This window comes from Perca flavescens, chromosome 17, assembly GCF_004354835.1.
Source record: "Perca flavescens isolate YP-PL-M2 chromosome 17, PFLA_1.0, whole genome shotgun sequence".
NCBI lineage: Eukaryota > Metazoa > Chordata > Actinopteri > Perciformes > Percidae > Perca > Perca flavescens.
The window spans coordinates 32,307,113-32,322,112 of NC_041347.1; the positions used below are offsets into that span (position 1 = coordinate 32,307,113).

A 15,000-nucleotide genomic window follows, 5' to 3' on the forward strand; every position below is an offset into this window, starting at 1 on the left:
TTCCAGCTGGTCAGAAACTGGATGGACAAATAACTCAAACCATATATCTTTGTTTTATTACACTTCTGTTTTTAATGCAGACGTTCAGACAATAGTTTCTACTCTACATGAGTCAACCGATCCCAGAAGAATAACTAGAAGGGAACTCGGAGGTCTGCAGACCCCCGAGAGGCCATGCTCTATGTCACAATGTTGTTAAAAATGTTAAAAATAATGTGTGCATCTGGCACAGTGATTTGGATTAAGTCCCAAATTGAATGGGTTCTTTTTCGGCTTCTGCTACCCCCTTCCGCTAAGGTTCATGGAAATATGGCTCCCCACCCCTCCCTCCCTCCCTCTCTCTCTCTCTCTATCGCTCTCTCTAAGCTGTAGCCTCCCTGTGTTTACGTTTGTCTTTAGGATTAGGCCTTTAACCCGATCACACCGTCATAATGGACTTTCGGGGACTTGAACAGCAGTTGATGGGATCATTCTTATTTTGTTTCATGTTGTGTTGTTCTAAGACAGCAGTCTAAGCTCCAACTAACCTCCGCAACAACATTATGGGATGGATTCCTACAGAGATAGACCTTTAAAACCACTTTGAGACCTTTCTTGTTTAACCAGAAACAGCTCTGAAGTCGCTAGCGCTAAACCCACCAGACTCCATTTAAAAAAGCAATACTTTTAGCGTGTGTAGAGCCAGCATATGTTCACATGTATATCTGTAAACTGTGTTTATTTCAACCAAAACTAGAGTTGTGATGGTTGGAAATGTGGAAAGACGACGCAAAACGGCTTTTCGTAGTTTTATTTAGTTTCTGTCCACTTTGAATGAAGTGTATTTTACGATGCTAAAATTACTGATTATTTACATGGAGTCTGGTGGGTTAAGCGAACGCAACTTCGCGGATGTTTTTATGTTTAAAAAAAAAAGGATCTTACTCTTTAACAGAAAGGTCGACCTCTTTAGAAATCCTTTCCATAATGTTGTCAGACACTTAGAATAAAAATCTCAGTCTGTCAGCGGCAAAACAAGCACTTTTGTGAAGGTAAATACAAGCTGCACAATTGCTCTATTAACTTACATATTGGAACGGTAGATTTTTTTGTAATCAGACAAACCGAACTGAAAACCTCCAAAGTCGATTGATATTTGAATTAAACACAGCAGCTTCGCTATCTGCTCCCTGCCCCCCGCCTCCTTTAACCCGATCACACCGTCATAATGTACTTTCGGGGACTTTCGAACAGTTGATGGGATCATTCTTGTTTGTTATGTTGTTCTAAGACAGCAGTCTAAGCTTCAATAAACCTCCTCTGCAAACATCCTGCCTCAACAACAGACAAAAAAAACTCGGAAAAGGGACAAAACGTCGGAAAAATGTGACAAAAATGTCGGAAAAAGCTTCAAAAAGGTTGGTAAAAAAAGAAGAACAATGAATGACTATGCTAATTCAGCTAACTCTAGCTATCAACGATAAGACTAGTATTGCCACTATTTGTTATAAACCTGCCTGTGATTAGGGATAAATGATACCACAGTCAGCTAATCTCATTCAGTTGTACGGCACGGATAAAGTAGTGCACAGAATCTCCATGGTAACCACACATTGATTTAATTGAAATGCACTTGAGATGTCTTTGCCTCTTTTGTGATTGCAAATTGTTGTTTTATATAACATACTTGTTCTGCTATCTTGGCCAGGTCTCTCTTGAAAAAGAGATTTTAAATCTCAATGAGACTAACCTGGTTAAATAAAGGTTAAATAAAATAAATAAAATAGTTCGTCGGCTGTTTGCAAAAGGTCTGCAAAATAAATGTTTTGAGGGGTGGTGGTAGTACTGCAAAGTACAATACTACCAATTTAATCAAGGACATCCAAAAGCTCAACAAAACCAAAGGAGCAGAAGACAATACAGCCCAGCAACTAACTTTGGCAGACGCACTTCACCGACGCGAAAAGTTTCTGACGGAAAGCTTGAAAGCATTGGCAATAACACAGAGCGCTAGATTGGGAGGATAAGCGCAAAGTGCGCCTAATTATACAGTACAGGCCGAGAGAGAGAGAGAGAGAGAGAGAGAGAGAGAGACGAACAAGGACCCCCTACTACATATATTGTATAAAATGAAGTTGCATATTAAACTGGGGCTACAATAACATGTAGGATGGCCTAAAGCCTTTATAAAATACCTTTTTAGTAAATATAATACTAAGCCATTAAAATATTAAGTGTTGGCATGATTTAATAGATCATCTTGTATGTGGCACAGTGAATCTTTAGGATGAACTGTATGGCTATCTTAGTGACTACCTACAGTACAGGCCAGAAGTTTGGACACACCTTCTCATTCAATGCGTTTCCTTTTTATTTTCATGACTATTAACATTGTAGATTCTCACTGAAGGCATCAAAACTATGAATGAACACATATGGAATTATGTACTTAACAAAAAAGTGTGAAATAACTGAAAACATGTCTTATATTTTAGATTCTTCAAAGTAGCCACCCATTGCTTTTTTTGATAACTCTGCAAACCCTTGGTGTTCTCTCAATGAGCTTCATGAGGTAGTCACCTGAAATGGTTTTACCTTCACAGGTGTGCCTTGTCAGGGTTAATTAATGGAATTTTAATCTAAAATATAAGACATGTTTTCAGTTATTTCACACTCTTTTGTTAAGTACATAATTTACATCTTTACATCTCCCGTTCCCTTTAAAAGCCAGGCCCGTTTGGACCTTGGAGCATTGCTGTTATGATGGAGGATTTGCACCGTAATATTTTTATTTGTAATCTTCTGCATGTGTGTGTGTGTGTGTGTGTGTGTGTGTGTGTGTGTGTGTGTGTGTGTGTGTGTGTGTGTGTGTGTGTGTGTGTGCTGCTGTGTGTCCCTGTGTGTGTAACAAGCATAGTGTGTGCGCGCTCTGCACGAGCCTAGGACCATGTTACTAATGCTCTGTTAAAATAACAATGAAATGCTGCGTTACTGACTTTAGACCAGGTTTTTGTTGGTAACTGGCACGATAACTTCACGCTGCCTGAAGATAGCAATACTCCCAGAATGCACCTGAACACACCTCCCTGTAAGACCAGCACGCCCAGAATGCACCTGAACACACCTCCCTGTAAGACCAGCACGCCTAGAATGCACCTGAACACACCTCCCTGTAAGACCAGCACGCCCAGAATGCACCTGAACACACCTCCCTGTAAGACCAGTACGCCTAGAATGCACCTGAACACACCTCCCTGTAAGACCAGCACGCCTAGAATGCACCTGAACACACCTCCCTGTAAGACCAGCACGCCCAGAATGCACCTGAACACACCTCCCTGTAAGACCAGCACCCTAATGCACCTGAACACACCTCCCTGTAAGACCAGCACGCCTAGAATGCACCTGAACACACCTCCCTGTAAGACCAGTACGCCTAGAATGCACCTGAACACACCTCCCTGTAAGACCAGTACGCCTAGAATGCACCTGAACACACCTCCCTGTAAGACCAGCACGCCTAGAATGCACCTGAACACACCTCCCGGTAAGACCATGGGGCCACAGATGGGCGCAGGTGCGTTTGCTGTTTAAACGACGCGGGTGCTGGACGGGAAACTGACGACTGGGTCGGTCTTAAACTAGCAAAGACTCTTGCATCGGGCTTTGCGTGCACCAGTTGCAAGATAAAGTCTTTCTGCCTGCGTTTTTTTCAGCTGCCCCTATTCAAAATAAATGGGAAGATCTACATTAACTTGTTGCCGGATATGAACGCAGCCTTAGACTCGAGGAGAAAGACTGGAAAACTGGGATGGCTTTAATCCATGCTCAGTGACATTCTGTAGAAAGTGATGGATCGATACTACTCTCCTTAACAGCAGCCAGTCTAAAAAAGGAACAGGAACCAAACTCCTTCTTTCTTAAGATGATTTCTTCTCCTCACTTGTTCATCTGGAAAATATATGCTCTTTTGGGCTCTTTCAGCGTTCCTGGAACCGATTAACGGGTCACCGAACGCGTCTCGGCCCGGTGCTGCGTGTCACATTGAATTTCCTATACAGTACAGGCCAAAAGTTTGGACACACCTTCTCATTCAATGCGTTTTTCTATTTATTTTCATAACTATTTACATTGTAGATTCTCACTGAAGGCATCAAAACTATGAATGAACACATATGGAATTATGTACTTAACAAAAAAGTGTGAAATAACTGAAAACATGTCTTATATTTTAGATTCCTCAAAGTAGCCACCCTTTGCTTTTTTTATTAATAAGGGAAATAATTCCACTAATTAACCCTGACAAGGCACACCTGTGAAGGTAAAACCATTTCAGGTGACTACCTCATGAAGCTCATTGAGAGAACACCAAGGGTTTGCAGAGTTATCAAAAAAAGCAAAGGGTGGCTACTTTGAGGAATCTAAAATATAAGACATGTTTTCAGTTATTTCACAATTTTTTGTTAAGTACATAATTCCATATGTGTTCATTCATAGTTTTGATGCCTTCAGTGAGAATCTACAATGTAAATAGTCATGAAAATAAAAAGGAAACGCATTGAATGAGAAGGTGTGTCCAAACTTTTGGCCTGTATTGTACGTGGAGCGATGTCAGAAAACATGAAGAGGAAACGCGTTGGCTGGGCGCCGCGAGGTGCTGTCATTACATAATGTTTTTTAAAAAATGTAATAAAAAAAACAAAACAACCACTGACATGGATGTCAACACGTAATTAATGTCAGACATTAATGTCATTCAGATAGTTGGCCACAGGCAGCAGGAAGCTGAGAGAACCGAAGGAGGGAAGAAAAGGGGGAATATACCATCATTCAGATCAGTTATAATTAGTCAATGAATGTCTCGTTAAGATGGACAGCGAAAGAAAGACAGACAGAGACGGAGAAAAAGAAAGAGAGAGAGAAATTAAGAGCTTTTTTTTGATAACTCTGCAAACCCTTGGTGTTCTCTCAATGAGCTTCATGAGGTAGTCACCTGAAATGGTTTTACCTTCACAGGTGTGCCTTTTGCCAGGTTAATTAGTGGAATTATTTCCCTTATTAATAAAAAAGCAAAGGGTGGCTACTTTGAAGAATCTAAAATATAAGACATGTTTTCAGTTATTTCACACTTTTTTGTTAAGAACATAATTCCATATGTGTTCATTCATAGTTTTGATGCCTTCAGTGAGAATCTACAATGTAAATAGTCATGAAAATAAAAAGGAAACACATTGAATGAGAAGGTGTGTCCAAACTTTTGGCCTGTACTGTATGTATCTATCCATCTATCTATCTATGTGTCTGTCTGTCTGTCTCTGTCTATGTGTCTATCTATCTATCTAAAAGAGGAGAGTGGAGAGTTGGAGATGAGATTGACAATCCCAGTGATCCCATAATCCCTCTTGAAGCATTGATATAATGATATCTAACCATGTGAGAGTATGTGCTGTGTGTGTGTGTGTGTGTGTGTGTGTGTGTGTGTGTGTGTGTGTGTGTGTGTGTGTGTGTGTGTGCGTGTGCGTGTGCATTAACCCAGACACGTTGCAGAAAGACAGCGATGGATTAAAGCCGAAAGGCAAACAAACACTGCGATACTCGGCTCTGTTGGCTCCACACTGAACATTTGATCACACCCTCGATACTTAACGTATTCTTCGGTCAGACTCGTCTCGGACTCTAGATTTAAACGTCTTCGTTAACGTCACGATGTGTTTTATTTAAATAGAAATGTCTGTGTGACTGATGACTTTCAGAGGACAGCTGGATCAGCCAGTCTGACTGATCAGTGTCCCCGAGTCGGTCCAAAAAGTGTCTCAGAACACCCCGAGGAGACGAGACGTAATACATCTCTATAACAGCAGGTGGTGCTAGTCTGGATTGTCACCCAAAAAAAGACAACCGGCAGCTGATTGGACGAACATCTTCACATGGGGTCTGGCAGCAGGAAACTCAAAGCCAGATTGTCGTGGCGTCTCGTTCAGAATACGATCTCAAATTGGACTAAAATAGTTCACCGAAAAAACGTGTCTCTGTGTGTGTCTGTGTGTGTGTGTGTGTGTGTGTTTTTGTCTGTGTGTCTCTGTGTGTGTGTGTCTGTGTGATTTTTGATCAATAATCATCAGTAATGTGGATATAATGACTAAGTGGGTAAAGGCAAATAATAGAAAAGCTAGAACAGTCTGGTTAGTTCAAAAAATCAAATCACTTTTACTGTGGTCCACCCATCACATATCGCTGATAATTTGTATTTGTCCTGGCATTCATCTTCACAACCAGGGACAGCTAACACTTGTCATTTCACGAAATCCAAAATCTAAGACGATAGCCAGTCTCGTATCACGATATCGATATAATATCGATATATTGCCCAGCCCTACTTTGAGCTCCACAAGCCTAGTGCCATGTAGTTCCATTATATTGGACAGTCCAGTTTTTTTGTGATTGTTGCGGGCAAAAGTCCTTGATTATAAGGCTTGTTTTCTTAAAAAATGCGATGGAACATGCGGGATATTTATTCAATTTTATATGATGAAATTGCAGGAATTTGCAAAAACTGAAAAATGATGAAAAAGAGAAAAAAAAGTGCATAAATATGCGGACTTTGGCTGATTATGTGTTGAATTATGTGATCGCATAATCGCGTTTTTCTGGAGGGACTGATTGGAGAGAAGGCAGACATCTCTACGCTTGATATCTCCAACACTGGGCAACTCCCACCAAAACCATCTGGATCTACATGTAAGATAAATTAAATGTTTTTGGAGGTGAACTGTCATTTTGTAAGCATATTTTCCAGTTTCTCTAATATGAATAACTGTTGGTTTAATTTGTCTAAACGTAAACTAAGTATGTTTGGATTTTGTTGTTTGGACAAAATTAGAAAATTTCCGTAAGTCAACTTGGACTTTAAAATTACATTTAATGAGTATTTCTAAACAAGCAGTTGAACCTATTGACCGTATCTTCTTGCTGTTGTCTGCTGAGTTGCTGCCTCCTGATTGGCTGATGAGATAATTACATCAGTGCATCAATGATATACAATACAGCTAATTATACCACGCGATCGTACAACACAACACAATAATAGCAAAGATGCATTTCCCCTCCGACAAATAATAGTCGAGGCAAAGAGAAAATCATTAAGTCCTTCACATCTTTACATTCAGACCGACTTCGAAAGCAGACTGATGCTGCTGTGATGAATATTAGATCCCGCTGTGTGTTCCCACATCTGAAGTGGATAAAGTACAAGATGTACACACACACACACACACACACACACACACACACACACACACACACACACACACACACACACACACACAGTCAGCAGCTCAGTCGGTGCAGGTTACTCGGGGCGACAGCCTGGAGAGTTGTGCAGCAGCAGAACTGGGCTGTGATTGGCTGAGAGGGCAGAAATGAACAGGACGTCCCAGCCTAGTTTCGTGTGTGTGTGTGTGTGTGTGTGTGTGTGTGTGTTGTGTTGCTCTGTATGCCTTCATGCCTCAGTGTGTGTTTGCATGAAATGTGTGTCTGTGTTACTGTTTGTGTTGTAATAGTCTGTCCCTACTTAACCCCGGCCGGGTCTCGGGGCCAACTGGGTTATATAAAGCCTGTTGCTCTGTCGGCCTCACCAGCCAGAAGCCAGAGTCCCCTGTGTGTGTGTGTGTGTGTGTGTGTGTGTGTGTGTGTGTGTGTGTGTGTGTGTGTGTGTGTAAGTTGCCGATAGGGGGGGAAAGGGAAAAAGATATTTTAAGAAACTGTGTGCGCCACAGAATGTAAGAGAAATGTATCCGATTCTGATTGTTTTCCTTTTCACATTACTTTTAAACATAAGGAAATCAAAGTGTTTTTTATATACAGTACAGGCCAAAAGTTTGGACACACCTTCTCATTCAATGCGTTTCCTTTTTATTTTCATGACTATTTACATTGTAGATTCTCACTGAAGGCATCAAAACTATGAATGAACACATATGGAATTATGTACTTAACAAAAAAGTGTGAAATAACTGAAAACATGTCTTATATTTTAGATTCTTCAAAGTAGCCACCCTTTGCTTTTTTATTAATAAGGGAAATAATTCCACTAATTAACCCTGACAAGGCACACCTGTGAAGGTAAAACCATTTCAGGTGACTACCTCATGAAGCTCCTTGAGAGAACACCAAGGGTTTGCTTACGCATAGCTAGCAGTCCTTTGGGAACCTGACAGCTGATGTTAGCAATGAAATGGTACCAAAATAACAAAAACGTAAAAACTATTACTACTACTATTACTATTATTACACTAGAAGGAACACTCACGGACAAAGTCGTACTTCTTGGAATAATTATGGCCACCGTAGGAGTTAAAACGCGCCAGGAATGGGAGGGGCTAGAAAGTCATATTCAGTCGTATACAATTTCACCGCTAGATGGGAGAAATTCTTACACAATGTAGATTTAAACTTTCAGACTTTAAACCCAGACTTTAAAATAACGCTGACATTAGGGCTGCAGCTATCGATTCTTTTTGTAATCGATTAATCTAGCACTATCGATCGATTAATCGGATAATTATTTTTTTTTTTTGCATTTTTAAACAACCTAAACTAGGGAAAAAAGCAACATTTGTACTGCCTACATTGCTTACAATATCATCTCTCAAAAAACTAAACATAGTAAGTGCATTTAAGTGCCATGTTACATTGTTTTTAAAGAATGTCTTTTTTCTAATGATATCAACCTCAAACTAAGGCATACATTAAACATACACAGACTTTACATTAAGTTGTGCAACTTAACTTTCAGAACTTTCAGTTTCAACCTGAGACTGATCTGTATATGCAGTAGACCTATATGTAAATATTAGTCTTACTCAACCTATTTTCATTTATATATTTGATTATAATGTCACACAGCTCTGTTACACTTATACTATTAGATCGTTGATCAGCTGTTTCTCTGTAGAGAGAGAGAGAGAGAGAGAGAGAGAGAGAGAGAGAGAGAGAGAGAGAGAGAGAGATGCGCAACAATCATCTGTTTTTCCGAAGGGATAGTCAATGCGTCAGCTCTTTAGATCAGATCGTGGTCACCACTACGTATTTTGTTGTCTTTGATTTTGGTAGTTGTTGTGTTTGGTGTAGTTTCATCGTCCATACGACTCTTTGATTTACTTTTGTCGGGTCCTCTTCGTGGAATGGAGGATTAAGTTAGACTCCATGTTTTCTGTTGAGATGCTAAAGCACTGACATCGTGCTATTATCGTGCTAACTGTCACACACACACACACACACACACACACACACACACACACGAGGTGATCAGTTATGGATAAAGTGTAGTTTTACCAAAAAATAACAGGGCTGCAGTTACCGTGACCTGTGACCTCTGAACCCTGGGCACTTGTACAATAACACTGATGGTACAGCTGTTTCTGAGAAGCTCAATCAATGAGCCAATCTGTTGACCCACCTGAAACTGTGACCACACACAGAACGAGGGTAACCTTTGACCCCCGGAGGAAGGGGCACCACACACACACACACACACACACACACACACACACACACACACACACACACAGAGAGAATGGGCACTTTTACCAGCATCAGGAGTGTGTGTTTGTGTGAGTTGAGTCAGTGTAAGTGGATCCTTCCTGTTCCTACCTGAGACCAATAACTGCTGATAAAGTAGAGTAAGGGGGGGAGGGAGAGAGAGAAGGACAGAGAGAGAGAGAGAGACAGAGAGAAAGACAGAGAGAGAGAGAGAGAGAGAGAGAGACAGAGATAGAGACAGAGAGGGAGAGAGAGAGACAGAGAGAGAGAGGAGGGATGAGACAAAGAGATGCACATGTTCTTACCTTCGACTCAGATCTGCCACATGTTCCTGAAGCCAACTGCTGCTGGCCGCTGGAGACAAACAGAGAGAGAGAGAGAGAGAGAGAGAGAGAGAGAGAGTGAGAGAGATGTACAACATATCTGACAATTTTATAACAAACAAACAATAAAAAATATATAAATACTCCTCAGTGTTCTTAAACGACCGGTATCAACCGGACAGAATGATAACAGATTTCAGTGCCTCATTGCTGTGCCACTTCACATTTACATTACATGTCATTTAACTGACACTTTTATCCAAAGCGACTTACATTTTGCTTTACATGTCAGAGGTCTAGGGCTGTCCTCGACTAAACAAATTCTTAGTCGACTAACACTTATAGGATTTTGTCGACTAATCGATTAGTTGATTTAATTGACAGAGCTGTGAGCTTTGAGAGGTGGTTAAGACTAGAAAAGCACAATATAAATGTAGTTAATTAACCATCTGTAAAACTGAGTTTCTCCACAATTAATCCTGCAAAAGCACCACTTTAAATCTCGTGTTTACCATGAATGTGCTCAGACGTTTCTTGGAAATAAGTAATTAAGCATGAATAAGCATAAAAATTGACTAATCGACTAAAGAAATCTTATTCAACTAAGACCAAAACTACCGATTAGTCGACTAATCGACTAAGAGGTGGCAGCCCTACAGAGGACACTAGCAGCACTGCACTAAAATACCTTTCTGCCATCTAGCGGTTCTTCTATTTGTCCTTTATTTTTTACAGCAACTGACTGACGAAATAAGTTATTGTAATTACATTTTAAATACATTATTTGAAATTTGACCACATGCCCTTAGCAATAAAAAATAAAATAAAAAGCCATTCTTTAATGCCGCCAACTGTTGCTTTAGTATTTAGTATCAGTTCAGGCACCGGCAACCTTTTTGAAACCATGACTTCGCGTGAACATACACCGCCACTTTCTTAAGCCAAGTGGCGTGTTATCTGCACGCATTTTAAGCTATCCGCGTGGAAGTCTACGCTGTAAACAGCGAACGTAAACGTACACGCTCACTTTCTACAAGTGGCGTGTTATCTGCACGCATTTTAAACGCTGTATACAGCGGACGGGTTGGGTTTAGGAAAAGAAGAAAGCAACGTTTGGGTTTAGGAAATGTGAGACGTGGGACACGATCCTCAGTCTCCTGGGAGAAAGTCCTGTGTTTATTCATTTATTTTTTATTTATCCTTTATTTAACCAGGAGAAGCCCATTGAGATTAAAAATCTCTTTTGCAAGGGAGACCTGGCCAAGATAGGCAGCTAAGTTACATCACATCATTACATACGTACAATAGACACCAAAAAAGAAACATGAAAATAAAGACAAATAAATTAAATTACTAGAAACAGTTTGAAAGCCAATTATGCACTTACAAGGAAATTGCAATTAAAAACATTGACAAGTGAGGGAGTTCAATTCAAAACACCTCATTCTTAACTTGAAAGCACTCAAAGGAATCAATTTACTAAGTTTTAAGTTATTCTGCAACAAATTCCATGTAAAGGGAGCAGAATTATAATAATTTTATAATAATGTTTTTGCTAACGCAGAATTCGAACAAACCGTTGAAGGCATCCAAACACTATCAGAATTAAAGCGCCCATATTATGCTCATTTTCAGGTTTATAACTGTATTTTAAGGTTGTACCAGAATAGGTTTACATGGTTTAATTTTCAAAAAACACCATATTTAGTTGTACTGCACAGCTCTCTCTCACTGCTGCAGATCCTCTTTCCACCTGGTCTCTGTTTTAGCTACAGAGTGAGACCTCTTTTCATCTTCTTCTTCTGTACTATCTTTGATTGCACTCGCACATGCTCAGTAGCTCAGATGTAGAGCATGTCAGCTAGCTCCATAGACAGTAAAAGAAAGGCTGTTTCTCCGAGTTCAGTCAGTTCCAAGGCAGGATCAGCTGGGAGACTTCTTCTAAACCAGGGAGCACATGGAAGTAGTTCTTTTGGAGATTATGGTGAACTAGTGTGTGTTGTAGCAGTGCTTTGCTATTGAGATCGAGGTAGCATGCTAGCGTTAGCATTAGCGTTAGCATGCTAACGCTACGAGCTAACGGTTGCGGTTAGCCAGCTGGTTTTGGCTAGTGACGTAGAAAGCCGTACAGATCTTGACCAGCTCACCAGGAGACTGAAGGCAGGACACATTCAGAAACCAGATCTCACTCAGAACACCATGGATGGATTTATTTCAAAGTTTGTATGTGTGTGGAAGCACCAGAGACACAAAAGAACACCCCAAATCCCAGAAAAAGGGATTTTTTTCATAATATGGGCACTTTAATAAAATTCTGTTGAAACAGTAGAAACAAGCACGTCCCGTACTGGTAAAATAGACGTAATGAGTGACACATAACGTAAAGTAATGTGGCATTTTGTTTTGTTTCAGTTTTAACTCGTCCAGTGGGGGCAAGTAAATTTCTCTTCCACTTGCCCTACAAAAAAAATCCACTTGTCCCGGACAAGCAGACAAGCCTTAATGTCGAGCCCTGTAATATAAGTCAATGGAGGCCAAACGGCGTTGATAATCACGCTAAATAGAGAGTATGCGTCTTGATAACGCACCAATAATGCTATACGAATTGGCGTGTCATACATACGCCACTTTGTGAGATCAGTCGGTTGAAACCGATATCCAAATAAATCCAAACGATACCCAACCAGAATCTTTCTACTAGGGCCGCTCCTTCTTAGTGGATTAGTCGACTAATCGGTCGTTTTGGTCTTAGTCAACTTAGATTTCTTTAGTTTGATGCTTTCTTCATGCTGAATGACTTATTTCCAAGAAACGTAGGAGCACATCTCTGGTAAACACAAGAATTAAAGTGGAGCTTTTTGCGTGACTCTATGCGGAGAAACTCAGGTTTACAGATCTGTCGATTAAATCAACTAATCGATTAGTCGATACAATTGAATGAGTGTTAGTCGACTAAGAATTTCTTCAAATCGAGCAAAGTCCTACTTCCTACAATCTATCAGTGTGCTCATAAAAGTTCTTGTCTGCTTTCTGCAGTCATCTGTACACTAGTGAAACCTCCATTTCCTAAGCGAGGTTTCTCCCGGAGAAAACCACTTTCTTTAACCGTGCACGCGAGTGACTGGGTTTCATTTGGTGCAGAGTATTCTGCACTCACGGTCACATTTCTGCATGTAAAATTATTCAGTCATGCATCTTTTATTCACACGTCACAAAGTCTTTCTGTAGATTAAAAATCAGCAGTTTTTACATGAGTAGCACTTCATTTCAGCAGGGCTGCATGCACATACGGAGACGGTTGCTACGGAACTGCAGGTGCAGGTAACGTTAGCCATCGCTAGCATTTAGCAATGATTTTTACAGCACAGAATGTCTTTTGCTCATCCCTATAGAATGTCACACAATAAGTCAAACAAAATAACCTATTGAGGCAGCAGTAGATAAGCGACAAACCGACCGAGGCAGCGGCATTTATATAGACCTTAGTGGTCCTCTAATACTGTATCTGAAGTCTCTTTTATATAGACCTTAGTGGTCCCCTAATACTGTATCTGAAGTCTCTTTTATATAGACCTTAGTGGTCCCCTAATACTGTATCTGAAGTCTCTTTTATATAGACCTTAGTGGTCCCCTAATACTGTATCTGAAGTCTCTTTTATATAGACCTTAGTGGTCCCCTAATACTGTATCTGAAGTCTCTTTTATATAGACCTTAGTGGTCCCCTAATACTGTATCTGAAGTCTCTTTTATATAGACCTTAGTGGTCCCCTAATACTATATCTGAAGTCTCTTTTCTCAATTTCCTAAAGTAGCCGTTATATTTTGCTCGTAAATTAAATTCAAAAAGTCTCTCGTCTCCTCGTTCGTCCACTTCCATCTTGTCTTTGTTGACACCCGTCATGTGTGCAAATGGAGCGGAAATACTGGGCGGAAATGGACTACAACTTCTTCTTCTTCGTTTTATTGCGGGTTGCAACCATAAAATGACCTAAAACTTAATCGCAATTCATTAATTTATTCGGCAAATAACGTTTCCATCAGCGTTTATTGCATAAGATCAAGTATCGATCAAGATAAAATCCGATGAGACCGAAACGTATTTCTTTTGAGTCGATATTCATGAAATTCTATCGAATTTTACTGTTTCCATGACGGCATTTTTCATTTGATATCACTTAATTCGGATTAAAAACGTGTGGATGGAAACATAGTTAGTGACATGATCAGGAGAATTATTTCTTTCATGTCGTCTCCGAAGCAGCGTTCTTCTCTCTATAGTCTGACGTGAACTGTGGAGCAGAACATTTTACAGATACATATCTTCCAGTTCAATGCTGCATGAAATATTAAGACACAGCTGTGTCATTTCACAGCTGACTCCATCAACTCTGTCCTATATGCATTTAAGCATCTTCCGGAAAAGGTTTTTTTACATCAAATAATCTCCCAAATCTGCAGCAGTGAATTACCGATCTACTGATTCTACTGAATGTGAGAGTAGCTACCACGTCAGAGGATCAGGATCCAACTCTGTCTAGGCAAGAACCCCTTAACTGAGAGAGAGAGAGAGAGAGAGAGAGAGAGAGAGAGAGAGAGACAGAGAGAGAGAGAGAGAGAGAGAGAGAGAGAGAGAGAGAGAGAGAGAGAGAGAGAGAGAGAGAGAGAGAGAGAGAGAGCAAGGACCCCCTACTACATATATTGTATAAAATGAAGTTGCATATTAAACTGGGGCTACAATAACATGTAGGATGGCCTAAAGCCTTTATAAAATACCTTTTTAGTAAATATAATACTAAGCCATTAAAATATTAAGTGTTGGCATGATTTAATAGATCATCTTGTATGTGGCACAGTGAATCTTTAGGATGAACTGTATGGCTATCTTAGTGACTACCTACAGTACAGGCCAGAAGTTTGGACACACCTTCTCATTCAATGCGTTTCCTTTTTATTTTCATGACTATTAACATTGTAGATTCTCACTGAAGGCATCAAAACTATGAATGAACACATATGGAATTATGTACTTAACAAAAAAGTGTGAAATAACTGAAAACTTGTCTTATATTTTAGATTCTTCTAAGTAGCCACCCTTTGCTTTTTTTATTAATAAGGGAAAAACTTCCACTAATGAACCCTGACAAGGCACACCTGTGA

At 40.1% G+C, this 15,000-nt stretch overlaps 1 protein-coding gene across 1 annotated transcript in view; it reads right to left on the reverse strand.

The window, feature by feature from the left end:
• Positions 1 to 15,000, reverse strand: part of slc30a6 (solute carrier family 30 member 6) — a 115,508-nt gene that overhangs the window by 19,741 nt on the left and 80,767 nt on the right. Inside the window, exon 10 of the mRNA XM_028603276.1 lies at positions 9,825 to 9,873. Within this exon, the coding sequence (XP_028459077.1) occupies positions 9,825 to 9,873 (49 nt within the window). The remainder of the gene's footprint in view (positions 1 to 9,824; positions 9,874 to 15,000) is intronic.